At 31.6% G+C, this 23,947-nt stretch overlaps 5 protein-coding genes across 5 annotated transcripts; 2 read left to right on the top strand and 3 right to left on the bottom strand.

The window, feature by feature from the left end:
* Positions 1–161: 161 nt before the first annotated feature.
* On the top strand, positions 162–1,279 carry LOC8289029 (protein DELETION OF SUV3 SUPPRESSOR 1(I)). The gene is made up of 3 exons (XM_002511376.4): positions 162–322; positions 406–509; positions 968–1,279. The coding sequence occupies exons 2-3, from the start codon at positions 416–418 to the stop codon at positions 1,096–1,098; spliced, it is 225 nt and encodes a 74-aa protein (XP_002511422.1). The 5' UTR covers positions 162–322; positions 406–415; the 3' UTR covers positions 1,099–1,279.
* Positions 1,280–1,427: 148 nt separating this feature from the next.
* On the bottom strand, positions 1,428–3,452 carry LOC8289028 (E3 ubiquitin-protein ligase ATL4). The gene is made up of 2 exons (XM_015722290.3): positions 2,479–3,452; positions 1,428–2,208 (listed from the first exon to the last, which is right to left on the bottom strand). The coding sequence occupies exons 1-2, from the start codon at positions 2,869–2,871 to the stop codon at positions 2,095–2,097; spliced, it is 507 nt and encodes a 168-aa protein (XP_015577776.1). The 5' UTR covers positions 2,872–3,452; the 3' UTR covers positions 1,428–2,094.
* Positions 3,453–5,303: 1,851 nt separating this feature from the next.
* Positions 5,304–7,045, top strand: LOC8289027 (bidirectional sugar transporter SWEET5). The gene is made up of 6 exons (XM_002511374.4): positions 5,304–5,569; positions 5,673–5,709; positions 5,838–6,054; positions 6,205–6,366; positions 6,520–6,639; positions 6,782–7,045. The coding sequence occupies exons 1-6, from the start codon at positions 5,527–5,529 to the stop codon at positions 6,917–6,919; spliced, it is 717 nt and encodes a 238-aa protein (XP_002511420.2). The 5' UTR covers positions 5,304–5,526; the 3' UTR covers positions 6,920–7,045.
* Positions 7,046–7,319: 274 nt separating this feature from the next.
* On the bottom strand, positions 7,320–12,189 carry LOC8289026 (serine/threonine-protein kinase STY13). Its single transcript, XM_002511373.4, has 6 exons — positions 11,512–12,189; positions 10,517–10,638; positions 9,061–9,257; positions 8,739–8,913; positions 8,039–8,173; positions 7,320–7,914 (listed from the first exon to the last, which is right to left on the bottom strand). Exons 1-6 carry the CDS (start codon positions 11,855–11,857, stop codon positions 7,708–7,710), a joined length of 1,182 nt encoding a protein of 393 aa, XP_002511419.1. The 5' UTR covers positions 11,858–12,189; the 3' UTR covers positions 7,320–7,707.
* A 9,402-nt stretch (positions 12,190–21,591) lies between these two features.
* On the bottom strand, positions 21,592–23,695 carry LOC8289025 (transcription factor bHLH162). The gene is made up of 3 exons (XM_015723927.3): positions 23,242–23,695; positions 22,190–22,534; positions 21,592–21,852 (listed from the first exon to the last, which is right to left on the bottom strand). Exons 1-3 carry the CDS (start codon positions 23,374–23,376, stop codon positions 21,772–21,774), a joined length of 561 nt encoding a protein of 186 aa, XP_015579413.1. The 5' UTR covers positions 23,377–23,695; the 3' UTR covers positions 21,592–21,771.
* Positions 23,696–23,947: the final 252 nt, after the last annotated feature.

Here is a 23,947-nt window from a genome sequence, read left to right on the forward strand (position 1 = left end):
TAATATAATTATTGATTAACATTTGAATTGAAAAGGTCCTGAAATACAAATCTAGACATTAATTTGTAAAAAGTTGGAACTCGGTCTATTCGCTCTCCTGACATAAATCAGAGAGCAAATTGACGCTTTTATCCCATTTTGGTACGTGGTGATAGCCACATCAGCCATCGCCTCGCCACATCATCGTAGCCATGATTCTGGAATCTTCTGTCTACCTGGCATGTGTGCTACATCCGTTGATCTGAGAAAAACCCCAATTGTTCGAATTTAGGGTTTGGCTGTGATCTATTACTGAAGTCTATTGATTCTCCGCCATCTTCAGGTAACATTTGATTCTATCAAATTAACTAGCGGATGTGTTTCTCTCCCCCAGTGCGAATAATGTCCGCTTCTTGGATATTGTAGAGTTGAGAAAATGGCGACTGAACCGAAAGCAGCAGTTAGTGAGGACGTTAAGATGGACCTCTTTGAGGATGACGATGAATTTGAAGAGTTTGACATCAATCAAGGTTCGATTTTGCTAGTTCCTTATTTGTGATTTCTCAATAAGATCCTACTTCAATTTTATTGAAGATAATAGATGCTATTTAGTTTTTTTTGTTTTTTTTTTGTTTTTAATTTTAACGAGGTTAAATGATTTAGTTTCAAATAAAAAAATTATGTATGTTTTCCTGTTTGATACTCTTACTTCACTTCCATTAGCTTAAATACTTGAGAATTAATAAAATTATGATTAGTTTAAAAAAAATATCAGGTTCCTGTTAAATAAGGCATTCCTCCTGTATTAATTAGTTTGGGACTGAAGCTCATTCACCTGTAATGAATCACTGAACTTTAAGCAGCAGATTCGTTGCAGCTGTAAGAACGATAATACATTTGTTTTATGTCAATTTCGGTGATTGGATTTTGTATTGTATTTCTCTCAAAAGCTTTAGTTATTGTTTGTAATGTTAACTGATAATGACAGAGTGGGAGGAGAAAGAGGAAGGGAAAGAGATGACACAACAGTGGGAAGATGATTGGGATGATGATGACGTCAGTGATGACTTCTCCCTGCAGCTGAGGAGGGAACTGGACAACAATGCTGATAAAAACTAAACTTTCTAGCTAGTCTCTGTATTGGTATCGTTTATCAGCTGAAGATAGTTGCTTTTCTCCATATTAGCCCGGGGAAAGAATGTCTGATCAGAAACAGGAACTCTTTTCCAATTTTAGGCTTTCCTGTACCTTTCTGGTTTTTGAAGTGGAACTTAATTTGATGCACTAAGCTTTCTTTGCACCGGGCAGCTCTCCTTCCTTTCGTTAGTATGCTTGTAAATAACATGCTACCATGGTGTTGAACTTTTCATCTCCTTCTGGAGCCAGCATCACAGCTTGTCTGTCTCCGACTTGATAACGGAAGTATCATGATTCATAAGACCTTTTGATTCTTGCATGCTATACAATAGAATTAAATTTCATTTTCATGTAAACAACCAGTATTCCACTTTCCTCTTTAGGGGAAAGCAAGTGCTGCATTGGAAAGAGTCGAGGGCTCGAGCAAGCCCTAGATGGTACTGAGGCACTTCAGCCAAACCCTCCTGCTTAAATTTGCCTGACATCTCCTAGTATCTCAAATCAAGCATTCTATGTCCTGCGGTACCGCATCTTGGTTAGGAAATTGTGTTTCCGTAGCTTAGAGATCAAATTACAAAAAGCTGGTGAATTTTACGAGGAACAAACAACAGTGGTAAGTCGATAATGATGAGAAACTGATGACACCAGAGATTAAGTTCTACGAACAGCGGATTTTATCCCAAGGTGATTGTCCTGCTTCATACAGCACTCTTGCATAACGAGAAATCCTAGGTTGGTTTGTGATCATATTCCCTAAAATCCAGCAATGATCAGACAAGACAGACTACTTTAGCATGGAGAAAAAAGAAGCAAGAAGACAACAAAAACCACCCTGGATAGCATGCGTAAAGTAATACAAGACAAGAAAGCACATCGTCCCGAGTTCAGCACGTTTGTCTAGGAGTAACTTGCCCTCTTCCATACAGTACCTTGTTTAGAAGCCTTATGATCAATAAATTGGTAATGTAATTAACTAGTTTAACAACATAATGACACCTTAAATAGGACACCCACCTGAACGGCATTCAAACAGATGATCAAATATTCGTCTGTCTGCAAGTCTTCAATGGCGCAGTTGGTAATGTAATGTATCTAAATATTAAAGATCAAGCAGTTTTGTTATTCTTCTATTGAGAAACCGAGATAATCATATCCTAGCAGAGTAAGTAACTTATCAAAATTTGTTGCAAATTAACTAATTAAAAGCAGATTGAACTTGCTATTTTAATTGAGGTGCAAACAACAAAACTAGAAGCTGGAGTTCAAGTAAGTCCTAAATGACAGCCAAATGCTGTGTTGCTATGTTACTTCAACTCCAACAGCAATGGAAATGCTACTTTCTTGCCTCAAAACCAGACCAACCTTTGGAGTATTAACAATTGTTCGGCAGATTGGACAAATAGGAGTCTTCACCAACCAAGAATCTATGCATTGAGAGTGAAAGCTGTGCTTGCAATTTGGCAATAACTTGCATTTATCACCTACATTGAAGTTCTCTAAGCAAACTACGCAATCCGAAGAGCTACTCCCTTCTTTCTCTGCTGCCTTGTAATCAAAGCAAGGGAGATTCTTCAATTCCTCGTTTGAGATCTTTTTGATTCCATATCTGCTGCTGCTGAAACTTCCTGGACCAATTTCCTGACCAGTCTCATATCCTCTCCTGAAAGCTCTCCCTACTATACAAACATGAATCGCTACTAAAACAGCAATACCCACAAACAACAGTACCACAGAAACGATAATCTCCATGGCCATAATCTATTTATTTATTGCAAATCCGCAAACCCAGATTGAGATTTCTTTACAGCATTCTCTCTCGCTCTCTCTCTCTCTCTCTTCTTTGAACCGCCAACAATAATTAGTACACAGAAAAGGCTTATCAGAAGAGTTCAAGACTCAAAAGCTGAAAACTTTGTGCAAAAGTCATACGCACAGATAAAAGTTTCTAATTTCAAGCACCCAATTGAAACCAATTTTGTCTTTCCTTTTAAGGTTATCAAGAAATGGTTGAAACGAAAGTAATATTTAGGAAAGCCTTACTTACTTATATGATTTTAATTAAGAGCTAAGAAGTTGGTGGGCAAGCAGAAGCTGAAAATGGTATTTCGTTACATGTGGGCTGGTGGTGTTGTTTTCTTCTGTATCTAAATAAATTTGGAGGAGCATCTAGAGCTCACTAAATAATGCTCTATTTCTCTAACATCAAATTCAAGAGGTGTTTGCTGAGGAATTACCCTGTATTTTGTGAAATCCAAATCATATTAAGGGACTAATTTTCTGATTATGAATTGATAGCTTGAATCAATATATTTCATTCTTTGTGCTACAAGACCCTATTATAAAACTAAATTAAACATGTTAATCTAAATTAGTGTGTGCATATCCAATAAAACTCACTCAATAGAAAAGAAAAGATTATAATCATAATAACCCATTTAACCATTATAATTTTAAGTTGATTTGGAAACTAAACTTGAAGTATTGAATTAGTTTGCCTAGTCTAGATCATCATTTTAGCATACCATGTTACACTAGACAGAATCAATAACCTATGCTATCCTTTATTCCTATTGTGGTAAGCATTTAATTTCTTACTCCAAAAGGCTAGAATTTAAAGCGGGTGCTGCTTATCTTGATGGGTAAGTCATTTGGTTCTTGTCTTAAGAGACTCAGATTCTTCTGATTGATAATAAGGGTATGATTACCCCTTCTACTATGCTGCCACTAAAATTAATTAAGTACTAATTAATCAATCAGCGTGTGATTTGGCAATGAAATTGGAAGAATAAAGTGTTATTATCTTTTTAATTATTAATAGAGAGGGAGACAGGTGCTAACTCAACATCATTCATTATTTTCCTTTTCTTGCAATAAACAAACATGTCAACTTCCAACTTAATTTGTAAGATTAACAAGGAAACAGTGACAAAAGGAAATCTAACAAAGTTGTCCTTTGTCAAGGTAATGCTCACAACTCCAAATCTAGACCATTAATTCATATAATTAAAAAGGTTAACTTGGATGGCCAAGATCATTTGAGGCACCTAGCTAGCTGAGGTTAGCTTAAGGTTGCTTATGCAAATTTGGTTATGGAGAAAGGATAATCAAATTACAAATAAAGCTTTTTTTTTCTTGACATCTACTCAAGCATTTACCATCACATAAACAGTGACAAGATTTATTTGGCTCGATCAAAATCACTACCCTAATCATAATTTGTCATAGTAATGCAACCAAAGTATAATTAATGAATAAAAACATATCATATATACCTATCATGTTACATAAAAAAATGCAAATAAATGTCACAATTTTTTAAGTTGAATTTTCAGCCACTAATAGTAGCAAAAAAAATAATTTAATTAATTAACTTGTTCCCTTTAGAAACAAAATTCTGCTTATTGATTTAACAGAATCTCCAAAGGGAAGATGAATAAAATAACATCCAATTATGCGTATGCCACCACCCAAATCCTTATCCTAATCGATGTCTTGCCATCAAATGATTGAGTCCTGACACCAACATGCATTTAATTTATACATTCTTCTACGAGATTGATTGACCCATAACATGCTTTCTTCTTCCTGCTCTACATTTATCCAACTCATCTTCGAACGAAAGAGTGCCACGACTCTTATGTGGATGGAGATTGCTTGCCATATCAATGTTATTACTTATTAATTTAACACCTCTTTCTTCTTCTTGGTTTAAATGGTGTATTATGGCCATTTATTTACTCAATTTGCATTTTGAAATAATATAATATATCCTTTAAACACTGACTATGTTAACCAAACTTAAATAAATAATATTAAAATAAATCCAATCATCTTTGTACTGACCTTATTTGCTTATAGATTATTAGTACTTTAGCTTTGTGGTAAAGTGAGATTTTTCAGGAGTCGAATGTCAGGGATTGCATTGCATTAATTTAAGGGGTCAAAACAAAGGGGAGAGAAAATTCTCTTGGCATAATTAGCCCTGAATGTATGGGCCAAACCTAAATTAAAATTATGATCTCCATTCTCAGTCCAAAAAATTGGAAATGCTGACTATTTATCACCAATAATCAAAATTAGATCGAGAATTATGGATGTAATTAATTTTCATTACAAAGAAGCTACATACACGCACACACTAGTAAAAGCGGTCCATGATATACATGCTAAGCCTGGACAAATAAGGGAAAGGGAGTGTGGTGTGGAAGAGTAAGCTAAGCTAAGCCATATTAACCATCGCTAATTGCGTTTAGCCAATACTTTTAATCTTACAAAAATACACCAGTTCAACCATTTTCTTCTTCTTTCTTTTCCCACTACTTCACTGGAATAATTAAGTGTAAATAAAAGGGGGTTTTATTACTTCTTCAATTTCTTTTCTTTCCTCAGAACTGTAGCATCAAATTAAAGATGAGTGCCATAGAAATTCCTAGAACTGTCCTTGGCATCATTGGTTTGTCCTACAGATCCTAATCCTACAATCTTTCCTTCTTTTTTATTTTTATTGTATACATCCTTGGCATCTCTAACATTATTATTTATATTTTTTTATATAGGAAATATCGTGTCGCTGATTTTATTTTTGTCTCCTATGTAAGTCAATAATTTTTTTATTTAACTAGAAGCATGCCGGTGTTAGAATGTATGAAAATTTAATCACTAAAAATCATTCTTCTTTCAATGTAATATATAACGTAATGTGATGAGTAAATGGATTGCAGACCAACATTTCGCAAGATAATTAATCAAAAGGCAGTAGAAGAATTCAAGCCCGATCCCTACCTAGCAACAGTTCTTAATTGTGCAATGTGGTCATTCTATGGCCTGCCTATTGTCGAAGAAGACAGCATTCTGGTCACTACAATCAATGCTGCTGGTTTAGTCATAGAGCTCACTTATGTTGCCATCTTCTTCGTCTTCGCTCCTTTCCACAAACGGGTATTATATATCTGCTACGTAACCTACACTTTGCATTTTGAAACCCTACTAAAGTAATCCATTTTCTATAACATTAAGTTTTCTTTGTTTTAGTATGTACATTTTAATTTAGTTTTTATTGTACTCTATCTTGTTCATATATATTTACAGAAGAAGATCGTCATAGTACTTGTTCTTGAATTGATTATAATGGCGGGTGTTATTATCATTACCATGGGGATCTTCAGTAGTATCAAGAAAAGAGCAACTTTTGTTGGGATATTGTGTATCATCCTCAATGTAATTATGTACACTTCTCCATTGACTGTCATGGTAGGTCCATTTTCCTATTTATATTTATATTAATTGTCCTAAACATGTTTTTGTATGTTAAAAAGAATTGATGTCTTTGTCTTAGCTATTGCAATCTGATTGAGATGATTTATAATTTCTCATTAAAATACTGATTAATAAGATTTTATGCAGAGGATGGTTATAAGAACAAAGAGTGTTAAGTACATGCCATTTTACCTTTCACTGGCTAGCTTATGTAACGGATTGATTTGGGTGGCTTATGCAGCCCTTAGATTCGATATCTACCTTGTGGTAAGAAACTGTATTTTCTTTCCTTTTCTCTTTTTTTTATTCGGCATCATTATGGCTTCATGTTGCCTAAAAGAAGTCATTTGGAAACCAAGTTCATTTTCTTTTCTTTTTTCTTTTTTTTTTGTTCATTATTTTTCTGTAGCTTCCAAATGGTTTGGGAGCATTATCTGGATTGGTACAGATCGTACTCTATGCAATATACTATAGGACAACTCGATGGGAGGATGATGATCATGAAACTTCCAGACAACCTGAGGTTCAAGTATCCAGTAGGGTTTAATCTCAACTTTTGTAGTTTCTCTTTCAATTTTTTCCTTTTATCATCTTCCCGTACATTAAAATTAGTGTAATAGTTCGGGTTCATTTCTTTTAGCTAAGAAGACAAAGATTAAGACTCAATTTTTCCTTTTGTTCTTGAACGCAAACTAAAAAGAAGTCATGAGCCACTCTGAAACAAAATAATCTGTGTTCCAGGAAACTGTGAAATAAGACAAGTCAATACTTCGTCTTGATGCATAAAACCACCACATTCGGAAACCAAAACCAAGTTTAATTCGTAATGGAAGGGAAATGGGATGTCTCTCTTATTTCATTGTCTTAAGGGATAGAGAAAATAGAACTTACAATATTAGAAGTTCAGCAAAATACAATATGCAGATTACCTAGATGAACACAAGATATACACCAAGTGAATGGTAATACAGCATCAATTATCTTCAATATTTGTTATCAATAATATTCACGAATAGCGTATATATAGAAAGGGAGACTTGGACATGGAAGTGGTCGTGCCAGTTGAACATGCTGGCAACCTAAATAAGTACAGGTACAGCAATACCTCCAAACCCCCCCAAAAAGAAAAATAATAATGAAGAAAAGAGCAAGGAAAGAAAAAGCTTTACATCATCCAATAAAGTGAGATGCGATGCAGCTGCCAATCCTAGAATCCACCATTATCCATGCTTCACCATGTTATATTCCAAATCAACTTTTACCTTTACAAATACAATTACCAAGCTCAAAACAATCATATTCTAGTTGTTCTTCTGGCCAAAGAAAGTATATCATTTAGGGACCTCGAACCCTGCGAAAGCAGAGACAACCACCCTGTTGATCAGCAGGAATCATACCCCCACCTTTTGATATGTCAATGGCTTCCAACATGGAGACAACCTCATCCATTTCAGGGCGCTTATCAGGGTTAGCATCCCAGCATCGCTTCATTACATTTGCTAGAGAGCTTGGGCAACACCTTGGTATCTCTGGTCTCAAATTCTGCAGTACATATGATAATTGTCAGCCGAGAAATTGTGAACTTGATGTTCTTCTCTTTCCGATATGAAATGAAATCCCCTCATATTTCAAGAAGATTTTATTGGGATAGAATAGTATACAATACCTGTCGGACAACAGCTGATGTCACTTCCGAGAAACTAAGGTCAGGATATGGCATGTCACAGCAATATATCTCCCATAAACAGATACCAAAACTGTACACATCGCATTTCCTATTATATGGATTGCCATTGAGAACCTGTAGCCCACAAATACCATAATTCACTTATCATTCACTCAATTAAGGCACAAGTTCAACAACTAAGGGTTATTCAAATGGATTCTCTGGTGAAATATAAAGAGGTAGCAATTGCGGCGCTGCCTTTGTACCACAGGGGGCCTCAGCATCAGTATAGACATACTTTCGTACATAAAGAATTGCTTCTATTGATTCTTTTTGGATAAGAGAATTGTATTAATTAAAATAAAAGAACCAAAGAGCACCGCTGCCTGTATTTTACAGTCATCAATGAATCAGGCTATACATTCCAACGATCAGAAAGATTAGCTGTACTATTGTTAGAATGTTTTTCACACCAAAACTTATACATGATGCATTCTTCCGACTTTTGAAAAAACACTCTGTAACTGTTAACCTGCTGCTATTAAAAAATTCTCTGACTCCTAACCATAGAAAATAGACACAGGCCAAAAAGGCTTATGTTGATTTTGATGTGAATGAATTTTTTTTTTAAGAAGAACAAGAAACTGCAAAGTCCAACTCAAATGGAAAGAAAAAAAGATAGAAAGAAAGAATAACCTACCTCAGGAGCCATGTAACCAAGTGTTCCTGTCTCCCCAGTCATATCATTAGGATTTGAAGCTTCCACTCGAGCAACTCCAAAGTCAGCAATTTTTACAGTTCGTGTCTTATCCAATAGCATGTTTTCTGTCTTTACGTCTCTGTGAACAATCTTCTGGGAATGAAGGTAACTTAACCTACAAACATAGTCAATGTGCATTCCAAGCTCTCAGTTACTGTAACAAGCTACATACAGATCACTAATAAACTCCAAGAATATAAATACCTATAGAATAGCATGAGACATAAGTATAAATAGAGAAGGAATGGAAATGTGGGCATACCCTCTGGCAAGATCAAGTGCCAACTCAACAACAACCTTGAAAGCTAGCTTCTTTCTTCTGTTCTTTATAAGGTAAGATTTTAGGGCACCTCCAGGTAGATATTCCACAATAACACAGCATATATTACTCGGCATGCCAATGTAGCCATTTTCAGTTTGTATCTGCAGCTCTGATGAACCCATTGTTGCCCCTATAAACTGGAAGAGAATGACAAGAGTCAGTACCAAATAATCACCAAGAAGCCTTACCACTTTATCATGCACCATAAATACTGCTGCTATTTTCACTAGAGCCATTATCAACAAACAGAAAGCCTCATGTATGTTGATATCTCCCTAGCTTGCATAGCCTCTTCATTAAAATGTTAAGTACTAGCAATCTCCAAATAAAAGTCGACCCAATTTCAACAATTAAATATGCATCTCCATCTGTGCATAAATATTAACTCTTGAAGAGCATTGCCAAGCAGCGAAAATTGCATTATATCACCACATAAGCCCAGACAAACCTCAAACCACAAAAATTATAAACTGGACCTTGACAAGATAAAAAAGTAACAAAATAATTAATGGACTTCCACTTGGATCAAATGAAATATAACAAACCATAAAACTCTGGTCTGTTGCTTTTTGAACTTCTTCTTCAGCAACAGTTGCATAGATTTGTTGAGCTAACCTAGGGAGGCAAAATAATTGATGTTGTTGAAACACCTGAATGACTCGCAATTTTGAAGACATTGAAGAACTGAACAGAACTTATAGTCCCACTCAGGAGGAGTTATTGAAATTATATTCAACTTCACTCATTCCCAAAGGCAGTATTTTGTAAAAAGGCTTTGTATTGGCTACGTTCATTAAGTATCACCATATAGCCAAAACAGTAGACTTCAATCTCTATATCCTATAATACGAAAGGCTATGGAATGGCAGTCTTTGAAGCTAGTTTGTTAAATAAATAGTATATATGCAGAAAAAAAACAATAGGAAATGATTGATCTTTCAATAAGGCAATGGACTAAACAATAAATTAGCATTAATGGCCTTAAGATCATGCTTCTCAGAATAGAACCAAAAATAGCATAAGACTCAAATGAATAAATTTATCCCCAGCAGCAAATTCAAAGCAAGTTGATTTCAAATGAAAAATCGAAGTAGAGAAACACTTATCATGACCACTGTAAATACCTCTAGCTCCTTTCTCAAGAACAAAAATTACAACCAAAATAGAACATTTGACTGGCACATAAAGCTAGCTTATGGGACAGTAAGCAACTCCCAACCCTCCCCTCTCCGCAAGAAGAGGTGGGAGAGGGCAGCTAACTGATTTTACGCTCGCCAATGGCTAGAAACTCAAGAGATGTGTAATACACAGAAATGCCTTCTTTTTCTTGTTGAACTTTTGATTACTTAACCTTGCGCTTAAATAAATAGAAGAGTTTGCAAAAGGAGAAACAGACCTTAGTTACATTAGGATGATCAAGTTTATGCCAAACAACAACTTCTTGAGTAAAAGCTGCCCTGAGTGTGGCAATCTCAGCCTCTGTCCTGTGGCCCTCTTCACCCCAATCGAGCAGCTTAACTGAGGATAAATGTAGGAATATAGTAAGTAAAACCAGAACCAAGTCATATAAGCATCAGTTGTATCAGAAGCAATCTACTTCTCACTCTTTGAAATGAAACAATTAAAAGTGAATAATATTACAGGAAAAAGATTGGGATTAAATTTTTAAAATAATTATAGATGGGGATCATAACTTCCTGCTACAAGATCTATTTTTTTTCATAATTTTCCCTTCTTTGTTGACTTGAAGATAATAAACAGCTGGAATCACATGAAAGTAACAGCATCATCCAGGTTATTGGTGAAACCAGCAATTCAACCCTAACCCGTGTAAGAGTCACGGATTCCATCAGAATACATTTAGTACACACAACAGGCAACATCCCAAAAATAGTTAATTGCAATAATAAAATTAAAAAAAGAAAACAGAACTTTCCCAGAAAACCCTTTCATTATTGTAAATTTCAGAACTAAAAATGCCTAATATAGGCAAAAGAATTAGGACATTATATCACCTGGATAAATGAAGTATTATCACAGCTCCTGAAACAACAAAACTGAACCTCAAAGTGGTCCACCTGATCCAATACTAGACCGACCAAATTAAAGCAAACATTACCATTAAAGAAAAAAGGAAAAACCTATCTTTCCTTCACTGAAGAAAACTAAAGCACTTGAATTGCAAGAGGAACACATGTTCTTCACCGGCACAGAATACAAATTCAAGAAACAAACTGTGTAATGATCAAGTCCAATGGCACAAACATGAAAATACTATTTAGACAGATGCGTAATCAAGTAGTTAAAAGCAGGGGAATTTTGTAACGTATAATATGCTATAATTACAAACTAAATCCAATAAAAACAAAATTCTAGAAATGGGAAACTGACCAGCAACATCCTGACCGTCATAGATTCCCCGGTGAACAGTGCCAAAAGTACCACGAGCAATGACAGTCTTGATTATGAGCTTAGAAGGGTCGATCTCCCACTCCTGCCTATCCTTCTTCAAGGCGGTAGTAGTCTTGGTGAAGGTGGCGGTGGTGGTGGCGGAGATGGCGGAGTCATCGGCGGAAAAAGCAAGAGGTGGTCGAGCGATGAGATTATTATGATGATTGTCAGCTCTTTTGTTCTTGTCCATAGTCCGTACTTTATTGAGATGTCTCTCTAATTGCTCATCTAAACTTTTAAGATCAATCTGATCTGCTCTCACAAACCCGTCACTGTTTTCTTTCATATTTGCTAAAGAAAGATTGTTTCTTCGTCTCTATCTATGTCTTTCTGTGTTGCTGTATGCAATTCTTTACTCGGTTCTTGATTGTACAAGAAAGAAAAAAGAAAAAACAAGAGAAATGGTAAAAGAAAATTCTTTAAAGGAAGAAGAAGAAGAAGAAGAGTGTGTAGTTAGCGATGAAGATGTTGTTTTTGTTGTTCTAATGAAGCTGCAATAGGCCATGTGGGCACATGCAATTGCCTCCTCTTCACAACGTGTTGCTGTTTCTCTATTCTGTCCCACTTTCTTCTTTCTCGGTCTCCTCCTCTTCCTTTCCTTTCATTTTATTACAGTTTTCTTACCCAGAGAAATTATTATTTGATATTTTTTTTTAATTCAGACCCAATGTGAGTGAACAAAAAAAAAAAAAAAAACTCTGTTCACGGTCATTGAATTAAATTCTTACTAATATCGACACGATGAACAGTGTATATGATCAAGTTGAGGGGCTTAAATTGGGTTTGATAAGGATTGAATTTTGTCAAATATAACTATATACTGTCTTCTTATTAAAAAAAAATAGTCAGTTTTTAATCCCTTTTAGATTATAATTTTTCTTTAACTATCAATTTAATAAATAATTGTAATTTTATATTTCAAAAATTGTAACTGTTATAAGAAATTAATTGAAATTATTATAAATAAATAACAGTAAAATTATATTTTTTAATACAGGTAGAATGAAGAAAGCATTCCTATATCTGATTTTTCTGAAAAATTGTCGCGCGACACATAAATGTATAAACAGTACAGAAAAACTAAATTTGAAGAAAGAATTCAGTTTTTATAGACGACAATATTGACCGGACTGGACAGTTATTATCATTTTCTCTCTAAAGCTAATTAGAGATTCTTGCAACTTCAGTGAGGAACCTCCCTTTTCTTGGGATGTTGTTTGTTACTTTGACTTGTCTTTCATTACCAGTTATTTGTTTATTATTTTATAATGACTTGGGATGCTGATTTCTCTTTTTGTGTGGCTACAGCTTATTGGTTCGATACTTTTTTTAGGTCTGTTTCATTTGAGATCTTTGACTTTAATTACACAATAAACTAACCATTTCAAGAAATTTCAACTTTAAAGTTCATTTGCCCAGAGCTGCAACTTTACAATTTTTTTTCTGTATTATTATGTTTTTTATAATGAATTATTCTTATTTTGTTCTCCCCAGTTTTAGGTATAACTATCAACTAATATGAAACTCTGGATTGATTAGAATTTTATAAAATTAATTTGCTATTATAAAATAAATATAAGAGCAACTTAGTAAACAATTATAAAATCAGGATAATTACTCTGATTTTATCATTGTTTATTAATTTTTTCTCACTCTCTTCCTGATCTCTTCATATTCCTATTATAAGTAACTGTAATAATAACCCATATTTTAAAATAATTTAAAACTCAGTTTTAAATTTAATTAAAATACATATATGAAAGTAAGATTTTTCTCTTCATAATAATTTTTTTATAATTTTTAATTTATTTATTTAATTAATTTGTGGTGAATTTAAAAATTTATTTAAAAAATAATAATTGTATGAGTATTAAAAAATATATTAACTGTAGAAAGATATATTAATTAATATTAAAAGTGTTATAATTTTATACTTAACCATTTAATTATTTTAAATTATTTTTTTCATCCTATCATCATAAGAATTATTGTAAAATTTTTAATTCACTTATTATAATTATAAATTTAATCTAATTTTTATAAAAAATTTCTATAATATTTCTCTTAATTATTTATTTATTTCAAAATTTTTTCCTTACTCTCTTTCATAAAGATTATACTAACATTTTAATATTTATTTAATTTAATTTTTATATATTTTTTTGTTCAATTTCACAAAAGAACTCTAATTTAATATTTTAATGTAAAGATTTTTATATGTATCTAAATAACTTATGATTAATAAACCACTATATCCATGTTAATGTCTAATTCACATAAATACTCTATGGCTAAATACATAAATGGATCCTTGAATTTGTTTCGTTTTTGCAATTGGCCCTCTGAACTTAATTTTGATTCAATTAGACTTCTCAACTTTATGGGTTGTTATTTTTAACCACTTTACTAACGGTAGTAATAAAAATTTAATATTTTCACTAATGAAATTACTTATAATAGAGAAATACATAATTAAACTATTGAACTGTCTTATTTTTGTAATTGGCCCCAAAACTCTATCTTGATTCAATTGCACATATAAACTTTACGAGTTATTATATTTAAAACCTTCTCAAACGGAAATTAAGTGTTTTAGATTAGTCTCTTGTGAAAAGTATGTTCCATTAATTAATTATTTTTGTATATTAAAATTATTTCATTAATTTATTAAATAAAATAAAAAAATATATTTTCTAAATGACTAAAATAAACCATTGTAATCCATCAACTATAGTAATGAAATATTTAACAGATATAAAAAAATGACAAATTTTGCTTTGAAAACTAAAACTCATTATTTTACTTTTTATTTTATTTACTTATTTTATATTTTAAAAATATTATTATTTTATTTGAACTTATGTGTTTTTTAGATAGCTTAAAACACATATGCTCTTAATGTATGTCATTGAAGAATTTAAAAATAACAGCCAGTAAAATTAAGAGGTCCAATTGAATTAAAGTTTAGTTCGGATGGCTAATTGTAAAAATGAAATAAATTTAAGAGGTCATTTATATATTTAGCCGTTATTTTATATTTTAAATATATTATTATTTTATTTAAAGTTACATGTTTTTTAGATGGCATGAAATACACGTGTACAATGTATGTGATTAAAGAATTTAAAACTAATAATATTAAAATTAAAAAGTCTAATTAAGTTAAAATTGAGATTGTTGGACTAATTGTAAAAAACGAGACAAGTTTAGGGACCATTTATATATTTAGTCATATTTTATTTAAATAAAATAACTTTCGCAAAGAACGGACACTAAATTATTTCATTACTTTAATCAATTTATTAATGAATATTTTTTATTTATATATTCTATTTTCATCTTTAAATATAATTAAAATATAAATAAGAAAGTTTTAAAAAAATTATTTTTAAAATTATATTATAAAATTTATAAGTTTTCAATTTGTAAAATAATTTATAATTACTCATTTTGATTAAAAATTTAATATTTTAAGTTCAATTTCATAATTTATATAAATATTTTATTTATATAAAATGACTCTGTCTAAACGAATGGACCAGTGAAATTAATAAGTGAGAACGTGGACTAATCCTCTAGGTATCTAAGAATACAAATAAAATTAAAATACGCTGAAAAATAATTGTAAAGTAGAAGAACAGTTCATCATTCAAATTCTGGGTATCCAAGAATTTCTATTAAAATGAAACTGAAATTGATAAATAACATGAACCTAAAATCCCGAAAAAGAGAGGAAAAAAAGAAGACAAAAAGTTAAGAAATCATGATAACATTAACAGCAACAACTGATTGTCCATCGTCACCAATAAAAAATCGTGACAACACTAACACCAATGGCACATTGCGATTGCTATTTGTTGCCAGTGTTGGCGGCGTTACTGTTAATGTTTCCAACTGGTGCTGTTGTAACTGCCAGAGGGAACGTTGCCGTTTTAGCAGTTGACTATTGTCGTTGTGACTAGTGAAGGCGGCGTTGCCGGTTACAGCAATGTTGTCGGTAATAGCGACAGTGTATGCTGTAAAAAAGCTCAAGATTTTGTTTGGATTGAGTTGAGTTGGAAAATGGAAAAGAGAGCAGATTTGGAACAGGAAGAGAGAAAAAGAAAAAATAAAAAGAGAAATAAATTATGAGCAAAAGAGTTAAATATTTATTTTTAATTATTATTTAAATTTCATCTGTCAGATAATTATATTTTTTTAAGAAAATAATTATATACATTAATAATTTTTTGGATAATATTTATTAAAATAATAGCAGCATCTCTTATATATAATTTAAGTTGGTATATAATTTTATATTTTTTATTAATTTTAATTCTTTTTGTTATTTTTAAAATGTGAAAATGATTAACAGGATTTTTTTAATATTAAAATAATTATATAATAACAAAATTAATAAATTTTTAATATTAATTAATTATATATATGATTATATATAATTAAAATAGTAATAGTAATATGGATAAAATAATTGGAAGCGGTTGGTGGTTAGATTTCCTTTTGTCATTATATGAACCTATTATTTCCAGATCTATCCATCTTCCATTTGCAAACTTTATAAGTTGTATCCGTACACTGCAATTTGCAATTTTATAATAATTATTAAAAGACAAAACATATAATATAAATATAACTGCAGAGTTACATTCACCAAAAAGATAAATGCAGAATTACAACATATTCGTGATAACGGTCTCTATTTTATAATTTTGTTGCTGGTGCTGTGACTTGGAATTTAGCAATAAATAAACTATACTCTTCTTTATAAATCAAATTATATAAAAGTTTTTCATGCACCATCAACCTTCTTCTGTTTTTTTTTTTCTCTATTATATACCAACAAGCTTAATTTAATAATAAATATATATTCCTATTTTAAGTGAGTTATTAAATTCAATTGTAATTATGAAAAGAATTTTAGTTGTATTTGAAATCTTCCATACTTTTTTAGAAGATTAGACAAATTGTTATCTAAAATAATTAAATAATTTTTGCTGAGAAAACTGATAACTCTTTTTAAAATAACCCTGATAAAATACAATAAATACTATATATTGATAAAAAAAATTAAAAATATGTATTTTTTAATATAAATAATTTAAAAAAGAGCCATTCTGTATATAAAAATGACTAGTGATGAAAATATATATTATGAAAAAAGTTTTAGATAGACTACCATATTATAAAAGAAATGAGCCACATCACCTAAAATAACTGATTTTAATTAATTGATAGCTATATAATTACTAAAAATATTTAAACTTTATTATGTTAGTTGACATTATATTATTTATTGGCGAGACTCATTTTTTATTGAATATAATTATAAGTAGGTGATATAAGCATTTATCTAATTAACTTTTTAAATAAATGCATTATTTTTAGTGGTCGAATCAGTATATCAATTATTAAATTATCTGGATGATTATTAATTGGAGGTTTACATCATAAATAGGATGACACATTGGTGACTTAATTGCTAATTTCCTTCAAAGAAAATCAATTAATGGTTGTTATATGTTTCATTTGTATACTTGTTATCATCTATTTCCTAAGGAGTTTTCAGTAAATACAGCAAATGATAATATAAGTATGCATATTTAAGGAATAAAAGTAGATAATTAGGAAATATCGAACTGGGTGAGTACCCATATGAAACTTTTCAAAGCGATTAGTCACTGTCTTGGTCTCCAGTCTTATACGGAGTGAGTGGTACACCGTCTATTGGCTGCTTACTGCTATTCCATTCAATTATAGCCATCAAAATGGTGATTTTGAAAATGATTTTGCTGTGGAAGAGAAGATAACTACAAGAGATCCTCTGTATTTACATCACAACCAAAGTCGTGTTGAAATTTGTTTTTCTGATGCTTTTTTTTTATCAAGTAAACACTCTGTGTCTGAGATACTCACTTTTCTAATATTTAAATTGAACTTAACTGGCTTTAAAAAAAAAAAATTATATCATAATTAATAAAAAAATGATATAATATATCTAAGTATTTATGTTTTTGATATTGAACGTGTTTTTATCTGAACTTAGTATTGGTCAAAGTCTAATAATTTGACTATATCTATAGAGAAAGTCTATTTAGTATTTTATCCAAATTCTGAAGTTTATGCTTTTGGCTTATTGTCGGATTCATAGCTCATTAGTAAATTCTCAATTTTTTTAGTCCGGAAATAATTAAAAATTATTAATATATGATAAATAATAAATCAAGAAAATGGAAAGACAGTTATAAAGTATTCTGAAAAATTGCAGTATGTTCTTACAAAGTAAGAGAAAAAAATTATAAGTATAAGATAATGAGGAAACGATGTGGAAGAAAAGAAAAAAATACATTTGTGTGATGTGAGAATGAAGTTTGTCAAAACAAACAAAATAAGGAAGCAGAATGAGATATAAAAAGTAAATTAAAAAGAGTAAGAAAATAGACATATGGGTACATCCTTATCAATATGTGTAAAATATTAAAAGATGAGTAAATACTCGTAAGTAAGTAAGGTGTGGAGTTAATTTATAATAAAAAAAATTAAAAAATATTTTAAAAGCATATTTCGAATCATAAATATCTATCTATAAAAGACAAAAACCTCCTAGTGGTGCAAATCACAACCATCTAACTAACTAAATACAAAATAAACTTAAAATTTATAAACTTTATCTTTATCAAATTAGCAATTTTTAGTCAAGTAATTCTTAATTATTAATTTACATCCTCAGTAATTATTTACACTTCTGCAAGTGGTTTATCTACGCAGTCAATTTTTTAAGCCTGACAGTTACTGTCTGATCTCATTTAAAAGCCCATAATTGGAAGTTACATATATATCCGAAGTCCAATTGGGTTGTCGTTTGTAGTCTGGACTGCATACTGCTTCTGCACGATGAAAAAAAAAAGAAAAAAGTGGGCTTTGGTCACCTTAAAGACTGTTTAGAATTAGGATTGGCCCAATCTCATGATATCCATCCATCTATTAATGCAAATCAAATGTCACGTCTGTCCTCATCAAAATACAGGACTGCCATTTTGAGATCATTGCAGACAGATGCAGTAAATGTAAATATCTTACTGGCTTATCTGTTTGCGTATTTTTTTACCAAATTAAACCATCAAAAACATTCACACACACATGACAATGACAAAGAAAAAGACAATCTTTTATTGTTTCACAATTGCAATTGAAATTATGATATAATCTAAAACTATTAAGATTAAGAGGACGAATGAAAGACTAATTCTGTAATGGTCCATACAGAAATTTTACAAAAACTATTGCATATAAAACTCTAATATATAATTTCTTCCTCATTATTCTAACTTTTTCTGTTTTTTTTTTTTTTTAATTCATATTGCTTTCTAGCTTTTTAAATACATATACTAACTTCTCTTCGATGGCATTCTTAAAAAAAATAAAAACTACAAAGGCATGTGTTTAAGGATCAATGTTAGGTTGCCTCTTTTTCTCTATCTGTTTAAATAGCTTCACTGAATACCAAGAAACATATCAACAAAATTTAAAAACTATCAATTATATTATATTTGTCATGTCATGGCCCTTTTAACTGTAGAATGGGATGAGAAGTAGGAGTAGGTGTGCCATATGGGTGAGAGGTACTTAAACCATTAAATATAGGGTGAGCGCCACATGTTGAGATTTCCTTTTTTTTCTCTAGCCAACATGTTTAGCATGTTAGAATATTAAGTTAACTCTTTTTTATAAAATAAAAAATAAATCGCTATATAATTAAAAAATTCTCAATAATCTAATTACAAGTATATGGCTACCGTATAAAAAATATAACGATTCATGTGGAGATTTTAAATCTAACCCTTTAAAAAAAAATTAAATAGAATTTTAATATACAGAAATAGAACAAAACCAACCTCCAAAAGTGGGAAATGTTGACATGAATTAGATCTCTCCATTTTTACTGTAACTGTTCCATTAAACCATTCAGTTTATATCCTTTTTCGATAGATAAAGTATTAGTCATGATGTAAAGCTCTCAACTTTCTATTTTCTCTGCACGATTCTTGCCCGTGATTTGTTAGTTAAATTTTTGACAGCTATTAATATCGTCAAAATATCATAATGTGCCACAAAATTAGCACAATTCCTTAATGGGTTTCACAAATGTATTAGGATAACCAAAAAAAAAAATTCCAAATACAGGAAAAGCAATGGTCCCCGGATGCGGCTTTGGCCATATCCAAAATGTATGAAAGGCAAGCATAAGCATGCTTGCTGCGCAGACGGGATGGATGGTGATGATGCAGAGAAGTTTGAAAACAAAGCGTCCTTGCTGTCTGCTTTTGAGGTCATTTGGTCAATCTTCTCCTCCCTTTAACGTGGATGTTTTTGTTCCTCCTCTTAGCTTTCCTTACATCCATCTCATTTCATTTGACTAACATGACATTAGAATAATTTTGCCATGCTTATAAAAGGAAGACAACCATGAGCTGAAGAAGTGTTATCCATTTTTGATGGGTCATGAAAATCCAATCTACATGGAAGTAATTGCTCTACAGGGGGCCTGTGAGAATAGTTTATTAATCTCTCGCTTATCATCTGATTCAACGATCTTAGACAAGAGAAAAGTGAATAATTTTCTTTAAAAGAAAAATCAGTCTTTCATTATTACTATTTTCTTGATTTGCTTTCTTTTTAAAAATAAAAAGATTCCATCAAAAAAAGAAAATGTAACCACGAGTCTTCTGTAGTATTTAAATGATTACTACTATCCAAATTATCACCTTGCAATATTCTAGCTTGCTAGTTAACAGGACTTTTTAGATTAAGATCAATTTGGTACTTTTAACAAACACCTGTAGACTAAAATGATATACATAAATGTATAGATAAAATGTAATTAATATTAGTTCTTTCTTTTCTCTCCAAGTAGGAAAAAGAAAAATAAGCTTAAATCAGTAACGAAAAATGAAAAAGCCTAGATCTTTTACAAGTAATGTAAAAATAATAGTGAGATTGGAGAACGAGGTCTTTCTTCATAAATACCCTATTAACAAGCTGTGGCAATCTTGGAAGAAATTCGGGGTCGTTGATGGAAATCGGGACAATCATAGATGATATAAAGGAAGGGTGGTGAGTGTACTGTGGTAATAAAGTTGCGCATCTTTTAGCTGCAGAAACAAGTTCTTTAGTTTCGGTGATCAGCTGCCTGAAGCTTCCAAGGAGCTGTCGCGATTAGAGTTTTTGTCAGCTTAAGGATAGGCTAGTGCGAGCAGTTCTTTTGTTTTGCTTCCAAGGAGCTGGCTTTGTTTCATTGTGTTTTTTTCTTTAAAAAAGAAAAAGAAAAGAAAAACGTTTTTCTTATATTAGAATTGATAACCTGTGTTAATTATTGTCTACATATAATATAACTCCATTTAAATCACTTCGAACATTATGATACACAGCTAATATTTTTAAATGAATTAATGTCTTAGTATCTGGAATTGGTTAAATTTTATATAAATTCAATAAATCTATTTCATGAATAGATTAACGTGTGAATATCTCATACTATAATGGGGTCGATATTAATAGTAATAATAACAATAAATTTATTTCATGCTATAATGGATCTAAATTTGCTATTTCCGTGTTAACCAGACATAAAATCCATGTTGTTTCAGCTTCTAATTTCTCAGATTCGATGTTACCTACCCACAAAATTAAACGTAATAAGGTTTTGTCTATGCCAATGCCCATGTCTTCATAATTAAAAGGGAAGTGGCTCTTTGTTTCTCCGAAATGAGGCACGTGAAACATGCGGGCATTGACGAATTGCCCTAAACGCGTGCCTTTTGAACGTCGTTCCAAGTATAAAGCTGACTTTGACTGACTTCACTCCTTTCTCAGGGTTACACTTATCGATTCACACATGCATAAATAAATGGTTCCAGCTGAAACACTGTCTCCACTTATTTTTAATATTGATCAATGATTATATATTTATCAATTTCAAATAAATAGATATATTAATTAAGAACTAGAAAGTGAAAGTCTGTCTTAAGGACTAGAAAGTGAAAATCTGACAGTTCTAGTATTCTTTGTGGAAGAAGCTCCGACTTCGTGTTAATAATACTGAAATTTAAAATTTGAAAAATTCTTATCTAGTTTTAATATATATACTATAACTAATAAAAATGCAACAGCATATCTTCTACTATTCAAAATTTCATTGCATTTTCATATGCAACTCCAATCAACTAATTTCTGCAATCTCTGGCATACCCTTGAAGTCTCCACACCAACTCTTGAAATTTTAACCTGAAACAAAAGATTTTCCGAATAAATCCACTTGAGAGACTTCTTCAATGAATTATCAAGGTGCAGCCTTTAGACAGACAGACAGACATAAGTATAACTTGGCAGTGGTATGGGGAGTAATTAGTTAAAAAGGCCATTATTGAGTAGTGCGGTGGTGCAAGAAACAAGATATAATCTCATGTCTTTTCCATTACTACAAAGAAAAAGATCTTCCTTTTCTATTATGGTGAGAGAAAATGAAGGTTGAAACTTGAAATCTCAATTCGACTTTTAGCAGCAAAACACAGTAATAAAGAAAAATATAGCTAAAATGGAATTTTATTCAGCAATTACTCACCTGAGCATGGATGATGTGAAACACCTTATCGCCCACAGTAGAAAAACTGGCACTGACGACTTCAGCTCCTTCTTCCTCAACAATGGTGATAACTTCATACAACATGAAGTTTTTCTTCAAGCCACTTATCAAAATGACTTCAATGCTGGAACCCAAGTCTCTAAGTTCAATCATTGGCAATCTCGATCCCATCGTCGTCGCATCCAGTGCATTATTGTTAGTGCTATTAGTTGCTAATGATCTCATTGCTTGTTCCTTCATCTTCTTCAATTTCTCTATTCTTTCTTTCAAGTGTTTTATGTAGGCCGCGGCATGATCTAGTTGATCTTGCTGCGATAACGTGTCCTATACAACAAACAATCAATATATAGCTGGGATTTTATTTTTATTTTTTTTTAAAGAAAATTAATATTAGCAAGTCACGTGAAGCAATCGGTATAAGTTGAGACTGAAACAATACTATAAAGACATAAACAAGCTTAGTAACTAGTAAACTGTATTAGAGCTCATTTCGGTATCTTCACTGTACTAAGCAAAACATAAAAATGGCACCATTGCTTACGCATTGTGAACATAATTCTGTTCAATAGTAATCTGTTTATTTCTTTTACGTAATATAATGAGGAGTACAGCAATAAATTTGAATGGATAACTCATCGACTATAGTACTGAGTTGCTTGTCATGACTGCAGTACGTACTCAGAATTAACTGCATACTGGACGCAAGGGAAAAAGAAACCCATTACTGTTACCAAAACCTGCGTAACAGATGTGCGGTTGGTTTTAATCCCAAAATTATCATCTATCTTAAAACTGGACCCCCTACTGCTTCAATTCTTGCCGCAAGAATTTCCTGACTTGTTATATTGTGTCAGGCATTTGATTAATATTAATTGGAGTTGATGATAAAAATTCATTGAATTTGGGGCGACCCTAGTAACAGCAATAAACCCAAATTTGTTGATCGATCTGATGATGTTATTAGATGCTTAAAAACTTAATGATTGAAGAATAAAGGAATTCCCAGTATACACACTGTATAGGCAATTTACCTTGGAATGCTTTAAGTGATGAGAAGGAATAAGAGAAGCAAGCTTGAAACATAAACCCTTCATATGAATTCTTCGGTTCCTCTCGACTGTCTTTCGATCAAGTTTTGGTGACCCAGTAGAGTTGGTTTTCTTCATCTTCTTTGTGAACTCTCAAAAGCTTTCTTAATATCTTGATTTTCTTTTCCTTCACTCTATGTTTATATACTGAATCCCAACACTAAGTGAAAAGAAACTTCAATTAATCGAACCAAGGAACAAAATAAATAAATACAGAAAGCAAATTTGTTTTATTCCATTCCTTTTGTCTGAAGGGTGTTTGCAGAAAAGAAGAAAAATAAGAAGAAGGAGAAAAATACTATAAAGAAATAAATAAAAGAAAAGAGGAATGAGTTAAAAATGGAAAAGGGTGTGGATCCACACGGGGAGATATATAGGCGAGGAAATGAAGTGTGCAAAGTGAATGAACATGTTTGAAGCTACAAATTCAGATAACCAATAAGGAAATGACAGGGGAAATATCCGCAGTCTATTGTCAAACAGAGAACGTGGGACCGTATGCAATTCGGCAATCAAAGAAGCAGAAAATGACGCACCTGAGACTTAAAAGCAGATTTTTCATTTTCGGAAACAGCGACTAGCGGCTGCAAGAAAAAAGTGTAACCACTTCTCTATATGTTAAATCATAATAATAGGCTTCCGTTGAAAG

This window comes from Ricinus communis, chromosome 4 (genome assembly GCF_019578655.1).
Source record: "Ricinus communis isolate WT05 ecotype wild-type chromosome 4, ASM1957865v1, whole genome shotgun sequence".
Taxonomy (NCBI): Eukaryota; Viridiplantae; Streptophyta; class Magnoliopsida; order Malpighiales; family Euphorbiaceae; genus Ricinus; species Ricinus communis.

What these genes read in the sequence shown, in the direction of transcription:
- LOC8289028 (XM_015722290.3), bottom strand. Translation starts at nt 2,871, where the DNA reads ATGGCCATGGAGATTATCGTTTCTGTGGTACTGTTGTTTGTGGGTATT. An exon ending in CAATTGTTAATACTCCAAAG is followed by an intron (nt 2,209 to 2,478) that starts GTTGGTCTGGTT and finishes TTTAATATTTAG; the next exon opens with ATACATTACATTACCAACTG.
- LOC8289026 (XM_002511373.4), bottom strand. Translation starts at nt 11,857, where the DNA reads ATGAAAGAAAACAGTGACGGGTTTGTGAGAGCAGATCAGATTGATCTT. An exon ending in GCACTTGATCTTGCCAGAGG is followed by an intron (nt 8,914 to 9,060) that starts GTATGCCCACAT and finishes CTATGTTTGTAG; the next exon opens with GTTAAGTTACCTTCATTCCC. An exon ending in TTGGTTACATGGCTCCTGAG is followed by an intron (nt 8,174 to 8,738) that starts GTAGGTTATTCT and finishes TGTGGGCTACAG; the next exon opens with GTTCTCAATGGCAATCCATA.
- LOC8289027 (XM_002511374.4), top strand. Translation starts at nt 5,527, where the DNA reads ATGAGTGCCATAGAAATTCCTAGAACTGTCCTTGGCATCATTG. An exon ending in TCGCTCCTTTCCACAAACGG is followed by an intron (nt 6,055 to 6,204) that starts GTATTATATATC and finishes ATATATTTACAG; the next exon opens with AAGAAGATCGTCATAGTACT. An exon ending in GATTCGATATCTACCTTGTG is followed by an intron (nt 6,640 to 6,781) that starts GTAAGAAACTGT and finishes ATTTTTCTGTAG; the next exon opens with CTTCCAAATGGTTTGGGAGC.
- LOC8289025 (XM_015723927.3), bottom strand. Translation starts at nt 23,376, where the DNA reads ATGAAGAAAACCAACTCTACTGGGTCACCAAAACTTGATCGAAAGACA. An exon ending in ATCACTTAAAGCATTCCAAG is followed by an intron (nt 22,535 to 23,241) that starts GTAAATTGCCTA and finishes TTTGTTGTATAG; the next exon opens with GACACGTTATCGCAGCAAGA. An exon ending in TTCACATCATCCATGCTCAG is followed by an intron (nt 21,853 to 22,189) that starts GTGAGTAATTGC and finishes CTTTTGTTTCAG; the next exon opens with GTTAAAATTTCAAGAGTTGG.
- LOC8289029 (XM_002511376.4), top strand. Translation starts at nt 416, where the DNA reads ATGGCGACTGAACCGAAAGCAGCAGTTAGTGAGGACGTTAAGATGGAC. An exon ending in AGAGTTTGACATCAATCAAG is followed by an intron (nt 510 to 967) that starts GTTCGATTTTGC and finishes TGATAATGACAG; the next exon opens with AGTGGGAGGAGAAAGAGGAA.